The 8,903-nt window shown below is 40.1% G+C and overlaps 1 protein-coding gene across 5 annotated transcripts; it reads left to right on the top strand.

The window, feature by feature from the left end:
- Positions 1 to 1,539: 1,539 nt before the first annotated feature.
- On the top strand, positions 1,540 to 6,797 carry C1GALT1C1 (C1GALT1 specific chaperone 1). Of its 5 annotated transcripts, XM_057314123.1 has the most exons (4): positions 1,571 to 1,800; positions 2,076 to 2,123; positions 3,870 to 4,873; positions 5,287 to 6,797. In XM_057314123.1, the coding sequence occupies exon 3, from the start codon at positions 3,875 to 3,877 to the stop codon at positions 4,829 to 4,831; it is 957 nt and encodes a 318-aa protein (XP_057170106.1). In that variant the 5' UTR covers positions 1,571 to 1,800; positions 2,076 to 2,123; positions 3,870 to 3,874; the 3' UTR covers positions 4,832 to 4,873; positions 5,287 to 6,797. The 5 variants fall into 5 exon arrangements, with proteins under 5 accessions (XP_044247580.1, XP_057170106.1, XP_057170083.1 ...); XM_057314100.1 differs by having other exon boundaries at positions 3,870 to 6,797; XM_026520518.4 differs by lacking the exon at positions 2,076 to 2,123 and having other exon boundaries at positions 1,572 to 1,800; positions 5,497 to 6,797.
- Positions 6,798 to 8,903: the final 2,106 nt, after the last annotated feature.

Genomic DNA, 8,903 nt, shown 5'->3' with positions numbered 1-8,903 from the left:
AGTAACAAATGCTTGTTAGAACCAGTGAAACAATTCCATACGAGGATGTATAAAGACAAAGCTCATCACCTCCACCTCCACCTCTTGAGATAATCAATATTAACAGCGTGCTGAGTCTTCCACAACTTTCCCTGCTCATACAAACAGACCACATACATAAAATTTTCTTTACACCAAAGTATAATCATACTATACACATTGTTCTGCAACTTGTTTCACTCAACTATATATGTATATACATACATACATATATGTTTTTATAGGTGACAATGACAATATCTAGTATTTAACAAAATGTACTGGAGATACTCCACAGTTTTAAGTTCCTTTCCAGTTCTAAAATTTTTGTTTTCCTTCAGAGAACATACTACCATTATAATTATTTGTAATGAATTGTTCAATGTCTTCCTTCTCTGCTAGACTGAGAACTCCATGAAGGCAGGGGGCCAATTTTGTTCACCCCTCTATCTTCAGAATTTAGGATAGTGCTGCCAGGATGGTAATTGCCTAAAATCTATTTGTTCATTGTTTCAGTGCTTCCTGAAACCTTCAGTCTACTTAAACTGGGTCACTGTCAATACTCGAAACATTTACCGTTAGGAACTCAGTCCCCAAGAAAGTCACCACTCAATGTTATTTGAATGGAACCTAGTGACAGTACATTTTAAATATTTGGGGATATTTGTGTTTTTTAGCAAAAAAAAAAAAAAAAAAACCAACCTCGCTACCACAAAAAAAAAAAAAACTAATTTTAAAAGACCACGTGTTTAACAGAGTTCTGCGCTTGTAATTAGGAAACCTAGATTCCAGTCCCACTTCCACCATTAATTACCGCACGACCTTTAAGAAGTTCCTTTCCTTTCTGGTCCTGGGGTCCTCATCTGTAGCTCTAACATTCATTAATACCACAAATATGTACTGTCTACTGCGTGCTGGCACTAGGCTAGGTGCTAGTGACACAGGGATGAATAATAATAACAGCCAACATTTAATGAATGCTTATTCTGTGCTTGGTCTTTTACTAATGGAGTCCTATGCACTCTCATTTATCTCCTAGGAGCACTACCATGATATTTCTGTACTTTACAAGGAGGGAACTGAGGCATAGGGAGGTGAAGTAACTTTTCCAGCATACCAAAGGACGCGGTGAAGACAGGATTGGATTCCAGTCAGTAGGGCTTCAGATTCCACTCCAATAACCATAGAAAATCCTTGCCCTCATAATTCGAGGAATATACAGTGGCTTGCATTTTGGTCCCAACCCAGGAATACTGGGTGCTGCACCCTTCTCATCGATATGAGGATGCAAAGATGCAGGAGTACATTAGAGAAACCACTGAGAAACCTGACACAAGCGCTGCAAGTACTAACGCTCTACCTCGCTCTCGCGGTTTCCACGCCGAGAAGGTGAAGAGGTGGGAAGTGTCCGCGGGTCGTACGTACGCACGCCTCTGGGGCGTCCCATTGGGTACAGGGAAGCGTGCGGGTCACGCCGGCAAGACGCGATCCTCTGAACTCAGCAGGAGGCGGGGAATAAGAGAGCACTGCGTGCGTACGGGCCCTTCCGACGTCAGCACGGGCCGGCGGCTCCGTCTGGCCGCCGGTTCGTTTGCCCCGCCCCGCTGCCGGCGCGGTGGCGGTGTTCACTTCCTGGCCCTCCCCGCCTTTAGTGAAACCAACGAGAGGACACCCCCTGCATCTAGAGCAGCCCGACCAGGAGCGTAACCGGGTGGTGCGCGAATGTGAGAGGAAAGCTGTGCGCGGCTGCGCTTTCCCGCCCCTGAGCCGTTCTAGACGCGGGTGAGTGCTGGGGCGTCGGCCCGCACCCTGAGCGGACCCTGGAGCGGACCGACCCCGCCCCTCTCCTGGGGGGAAAGCCTGGGATCTGGCCCAGTCCCAGCATGCTCCACGCCGGGTACCCGGGCAGGTGCAGTGGGAGTAGTAGTTAGTGGGGGAGAATGAGAGTCTCCTGCGTGGAGGCGCTGCCTTGGCCCCTCAATGGGGTTTTGAGGTGACCACGTCCTCGCTCTCATTTTCGTTCTCCATTTCGTCCTCCTCCCTATTCCATACTCCAGCCAGCCACCTTCACCTTCTAAAAGGATGCCGTCGCGGAAACCACTCTGGTGGGTTTTGCCTCATTTGTGCCCGTGTGCAGTTTTAAGTTTCCCTCTCCTCCGCACCAAATATCCTATCGTGTACCTCTCCAGTGTTACATTTTTTTGCCCCCCTGATGGAAAAAAATCTACTCCTTAATTTATGCATATGATCCATGAGTAGTATCCCCATCAGGAAGAATTCTGACATGTTGTTCTCAAGCTAAGAGACACGTGTGAATTATCCTATATGGGCCAGAAGTAAAGTCCTATTATAAATTACTTTTAGAGTGCATCTAATAATACTGATATTAAACAGAGCTTGTTTTCTATCAGTTCTCTTTTCCTTCATAGAGCTGTTTGTTGACCAAGTTCTGTGAGTGACACGGGAAAACCATCCTGCTTCTTTGCCGACCCCCACCCACACTCAGGAATTATTCTGCCAAGCTATTCCACACCTTGGCCTTCTGATAGAAGTCAAAGTCCATTTCCTGTAGAAGAAAACCAAGGGGTGGTTTCCTTTTAGCAGTATGATAAGATGGGTGCAAAATGTCAATCATGGTTAACAAATCCCACGTATTTTTTTCATTCATAGAAAAACAAGGTTATTAGGTAACTCATCTATTAAATTTTCAACAATATGAGTAGAAGCACTCTACAGATCATTATTCTGTAATAGAAAAAGCATTGCACTGATCTCAGGAGATCTGATTTCTGGTTCATTTCTACCACTGACTGTGTGACTTTGGGTCAGTTACTTAACCTCTGTGGACCCTCTCTTTCCCTATCTATAAAATGAGAGAAATGCTATTAGGTAGCTTCTAAGGCTTCTTTCAACTTTAAGACGCAAAGGGAAAAAATCTAAGTAGCTCAGTAGAACATTCCTTGTGGAGAGAGGAGATTGGGAAATCTCAACAGTTGTATTTAAGGTGGGCTTTTCTTTTAATTTATAATTGAAATCAAAGTGTAGACTTTTCCCTTTGTACTTCCCCAAAGAATAAAAAAAAATGCCTTTGGAGGAAGTTAAAATGTTCATTAATGGTTCATCAGATATGCCTATATTGAGTCGGTTCTCATCCAAATAATTTAACTATTTTCATTATGGGCTTTTATTACATTAGTTGATTGAGATACTGTATTGGAAACCATTTAGTCTTAGGAGCGAAAGAGTAATAATAACATGTGTGGTATCAGTCTCAAGAAATTTGCTGTAAATGTACTCAAACACCTAAGGACAGCAGCCATCAGTTAAATAAAGCACTAGGTTGAGAACAGAAATGCCAGCACAGATACCATTGGTGATTCACTAATTGTAGGTGGTTTTATCTGTTAAATTTAAGGTTTTGATGTAAAGTCTATTTATAGCTACGGAAGTGTTTAAATAATATAATGCAAGCTTGTGAAATGAAATTCCTTCAAAGAGAATAATGGACTGAACCTCTGTAACATTGGTTTCTAGGGTTAATGTTTTGATTTAGTACTTAGTTAATTAAATCCCCAAGGATGAAGTGCAAAAATGGCCTCCCAGAAAATTCTAGTGCGTGGAGGTGTTGTTGTAAAGTTCCAGTTTTTACAGAACAGTGATGAGATACCATTGGGAGCTAAGATTCTTAGACCTCTTGGTATTGGTACTCTATGCAACTAACTTGATTTCAAACTTGGGGCCTTTTTTTTAATGTTAAGAGCAAAATGTAAGTATATAAGGTATACCAAATCAAATCTCTAGACAAGTCCTTTTCTATTCAGTATCTTAAGGATCTTTTTTTTTTTTTATAGGAAACATGCTTTCTGAAAGCAGTTCATTTTTGAAGGGTGTGATGCTCGGAAGCATTTTCTGTGCCTTGATCACTATGCTAGGACACGTTAGGATTGGTCATGGAAATAGAATGCACCAGCATGAGCATCATCACCTGCAAGCGCCTAATAAAGAAGATATCTTGAAAATTTCAGAGGATGAACGCATGGAGCTCAGTAAGAGCTTTCGGGTATACTGCATCATCCTTGTAAAACCCAAAGATGTGAGTCTTTGGGCTGCAGTGAGGGAGACTTGGACCAAACACTGTGACAAAGCAGAGTTCTTCAGTTCTGAAAATGTTAAAGTGTTTGAGTCAATTAACATGGAAACAGATGACATATGGCTAATGATGAGAAAAGCTTACAAATATGCCTTTGATAAATACAGAGACCAATACAACTGGTTCTTCCTTGCACGCCCCACTACGTTTGCTATTATTGAAAATTTAAAGTATTTTTTGTTAAAAAAGGATCCATCACAACCTTTCTATCTAGGCCACACTATAAAATCGGGAGACCTTGAATATGTGAGTGTAGAAGGAGGCATCGTCTTAAGTATAGAATCGATGAAAAGACTTAACGGCCTCCTCGGTATCCCTGAAAAGTGTCCTGAACAGGGAGGGATGATTTGGAAGATATCTGAAGATAAGCAGCTAGCAGTCTGCCTGAAATACGCTGGGGTGTTTGCAGAAAACGCAGAAGATTCTGAAGGAAAAGATGTATTTAATACCAAATCCGTCGGGCTTTTTATTAAAGAGGCAATGACTAACCACCCCAACCTTGTGGTAGAAGGATGCTGTTCAGATATGGCTGTTACTTTTAATGGACTGACTCCCAATCAGATGCATGTGATGATGTATGGGGTATACCGTCTTAGGGCATTTGGACATATTTTCCACGATGCATTGGTTTTCTTACCTCCAAATGGTTCTGACAATGACTGAGAAGTGAAAGAAGAGCGTGTATACGAGCACCGTATAGGAGAGGTATTGTCACTATTTGTTGTTAACAACTACATATCCAACACAACAGTATGTTTTTCTTTTTTAGTTTGGTGGCACTGGTTTAGTTGCACATTAAAGTTTAGTGGTACATTTTTAAATAGGGTGGGGTTTTTTTTCCTTAAAACATGTGAAAATTTCAAACATGTTGGAAAGAAATGTTTTAAGAATGATAATTTTGAAAATAAGATATATTTATAAATATTATATTTATGTGATAAATCCTAAATTATGAATCTGTGGCACATATTTTTGCTGATCAGTTAAAAAAGTTCATGTCTTTTTAGCTTTCTAAGCTACGCAAATAAAATGTCTAGTTGTGAATTTGTGATCAAAGTAAAACTTTCAGCTATGTGTTTCCATTACTTGTTAATGCTGGTGTATATTCTAATTCTAAGCCTCTGCAAGTGCCCGTGGATTTGCTTTCTCAAAATACACAACCAAACAGCAAAGGAAATGTTCCGAACCAACGTTAAAGTGAAAGTTGAATTCTGTCCCTGAGAGAAAAAGTGAAGATTACCTATGAAGGTTAATAATTTTCCCAGGAGCTAATTTAGTGGCATTCCTCAGCAAACACAAGTTGTGTAACTCTCTACTTCTCTGTGCAGACACTGAAATTGGAGTGGTCACTATGAAGACTCTATGTCAGTTGAGATTTCTTTACTTCTGCTGGGCAAATGAGATCTGTGGACGTCTTCTTTCAAGAACTTGTTTTGATAGTCGGCAGTTTCACTTACCTGAGTGGAGTCTGGTCTTTGTTTACCTATTCAAATAATGAGATTTTTCCCATATTCATAGTTGTATCATGTCCAACGGTTTTGGGTGTGGAGGCCTTAACCTCACCGTTCACCTTGGATTACCATACCATTTGCCTTATTTCAGTGGCTACCCAGAAGCTTTATCCAGGGGTGAATACAATAGCTCTCGTGCTTATAAATGTAAAATGCTTGCTGCTGATTTGTTCTATAATTGGGCCTGCACATGCTATATTAAGTGAGATCCATAAGTACCCCCATAGGGTGTGCAACCATGACATTTTAGAGATCAATATTTCCTGTAACTGGCCTCATGATAGTTAATGGTCTCCCATAGCTTTTGCAAACCAGAAAGAGAATTTCCTCAAGAGGGCCTCGGGCTTCAAATTATCGATCATCAATGCATAAAGTGCTTTTTAAAAATTTATCTGATTTTCCTTATTGGGGCTTTTGGTTAAAAGGAAGCATTATTAATTTTAAAAAAATAATAAGACCTTTTTATCAAGCACTCTTAATATGTGGTCTCAGATGCAATTAATACAGATCAAGTCATGTTCAGTGTAAGTACAATGATAAACAGCATCTCCCTGAATGTGACACCCAATTTATAAGTGTCACCTTGCCCCAACAACAATGTATTTTAAAGAATTATGCATTTATCACTTTCGATTACATTAATGTATCGGTATAATTGTAATAAATATGTCAGAGAATGCATTCCATTGTTTCATTTCCTGGTGGGTGCTAAGGTAACAATTGCTTTTTAAACCAAACTGATGCTCTTCAAGGGTGCCTGGCTGGCTCAGTTGGTAGAGCATGTAACTCTTGATCTTGGAGTTGTGAGTTTGAGCCCCACATTGGGTGTAGAGATTACATAAAATTTTTTTATGAGGCAGCCGGGTGGCTCAGTCAGTTAAGCATCTGCTTCAGCTTAGGTCGTGATCTCAGGGTCCTGGGATCTAGCCCTCTGTCGGGCTTCCTGCTCAGCAGGGAGTCTGCTTGTTTCTCTCCCTCTACCCCTCCCCCACCCCACTTGTGCTCGCTTTCTGTCAAATAAATAAAATCTTTAAAAAATTTTTTTAATAAACCAAATTGATGCTCTTGATTGTATTTTTATACACAAGTATTCCTTTATAAAATGTTACTTGTCTTAATATGCTGTCTCTTTGAATTTATTTGTACCCAGTCTTGTAGATAAAATCTGATTCAGTAATACAGAAAATAGTACTACTGGGGTCATGGTTACAGATATGATCACTGTGCATTCAAAAGCCAAAAACTTAACCCTAACCTCACTCTTACTGGGGAAAGAATTGTGAAGAGTGGAGGTTAATGGAAATTAATCATGTTGTGAATACATTTTACAAATGGCTAGTGACTACCACATTGGACAACACAGGTCTAACCAGTTCCAGAAGTGTGAGATCCTGGACGAGATGGAAAGAGAAAATTTAGGGGCGCCTGGGTGGCTCAGTCAGTTAAGCAGCTGCCTTTGGCTCAGATCATTATCTCAGGGTCCTGGGATCGAGCCCCACGTCAGGCTCCCTGCTCAGGGGGAATCTGCTTCTCCCTCTCCCTCTGCCTTCCCTCCAGCTTGTGCTCTTTCACTCAAATAAATAAAATCTTTTTTTTTTTTTAAAGAAAATTTAAAGTTTCTTCTAAAAGTTGTATTTATTTTTCTGGGTATCTTGAATGGTGTGGAAACTGCAACCTGACTTTTCACAGGCCCTAGGCCATCTCCTGTGAATTTAATCACTAGATCTTACTTCTCAAAATTAAAACATTGGGTTTGGAGGAAAATATAGATTAGACCCCTTGGCTTTTTTTTTTTAATGTAGCTAAAAGGTTGCTTGTGTATCCAACCTGATTTATAATGCCCAGATTATTCTGTAATGCATTTAAACCCATCTATTGAGCTTTCTTAAAGCAGGGCACACCTGTATTAGTAAAGTTACTGAAAGCACAGAGTCTAGTGATGATGTACCACTAATTCCTCCTTCATTTGTTAAGCATATTGTGTTCCTTTTCGTGCCGGCTGACTTGGAATGATGAATTCAAAGAAGGTCTGAGTGGTTGTGTGAAGAGCATTGTGTTTGTAGAAGTTTAGCTTTTTTTGGCATACAAAGAAATTCAGAAATGTTTGCCAACCCCCCTACAAAGGAGTCCCCCAAAATTTAATTAAAAAATAATAATTCTAGTATCATCGAGAATAAAATATTTAAAGGATAATGGGAAAATTACTTGTTTGGAAAGTATGAAATGATGGTATATATCTGGGGTCTCTACCATAATTTTTTTAAAAAAGAAATCCACCTCTGGGGCTCTGGGCTGGCTCAGTTGGAGAAGTGTGAGACTTGATCTTGGGGTCATGAGTTCGAGCCCCACATTGGGTGTGGAGATTACTTAAATAACGACCCCCACATTGGGTGTGGAGATTACTTAAATACATTTTTAAAAAAAGATAGATCCAACTTTATTCGTATGGCACCTGTATACTATAATATTCCTTGTATAAATTGATTATCTATGAGCTCAACACTAGGCCTGGTATTTTGTGGAAAGCAAAAGGAGCCCAAACTCACATAATTTATACAGGGAGTCAGACAATCACTTCGTGTAAGCTCTGCATGAGCAATAAAACAAGCTATAGTTTATTATTAGAATATGGTGGTCCTTTTGCCTTTAAAGTCCTCAATTTGATAAATGCTACGTATTTTAACCCACATAATTCTCATTTCCTTGGTGGTTTTCACTGATTCCATGCAAGAACAGCCACATTTGATTACGCTATTGCTTTGGCAATTTGGCAAAAGCCTTAACAGGAAGAGCAGGACCTAAAAATAAGACTCAGATTTTCATTGGATGCATGGGTGGATGAGAGTGATGGAATAAGGATGTCCTTAATGGAATGGGCTTGCATTTTTTTAAAAATGGAATGTTTTGATCTAGTGAGTGACTAAGAGACATCCACATTAAGTACTCGAAGTGTTGAATAAACGGGGATGTTCTAATAGTCAAAACACCAGCCCCATATGATCTGAGGGGAAAAGGGAAAGGCTGGTCCTAGCTTGATGGAAGAGTGAATACTGGCACTGGGAATCTTCTTTTCCATATTTACCACTCTAAGGCACTCACCACTAGAGGGAAGATCCAGGGACTACTGCCCATTCTCCACTCCAGCGCCATCCAATAGAAATAGGTGAGCCTCATGTGTTATTTTAAATTTTCTAGGAGCCATCTTAAAAAAGTAAAGACACAGA

This window comes from Ursus arctos, chromosome X (genome assembly GCF_023065955.2).
Source record: "Ursus arctos isolate Adak ecotype North America chromosome X, UrsArc2.0, whole genome shotgun sequence".
Classification (NCBI taxonomy): Eukaryota; Metazoa; Chordata; class Mammalia; order Carnivora; family Ursidae; genus Ursus; species Ursus arctos.
The sequence above is the reverse complement of the archived record's forward strand: the minus strand, read 5'-3'. Positions and strand labels throughout refer to the sequence as shown.

Coding starts and splice junctions, on each gene's coding strand:
- C1GALT1C1 (XM_044391645.2), top strand. CDS start 3,875: ATGCTTTCTGAAAGCAGTTCATTTTTGAAGGGTGTGATGCTCGGAAGC.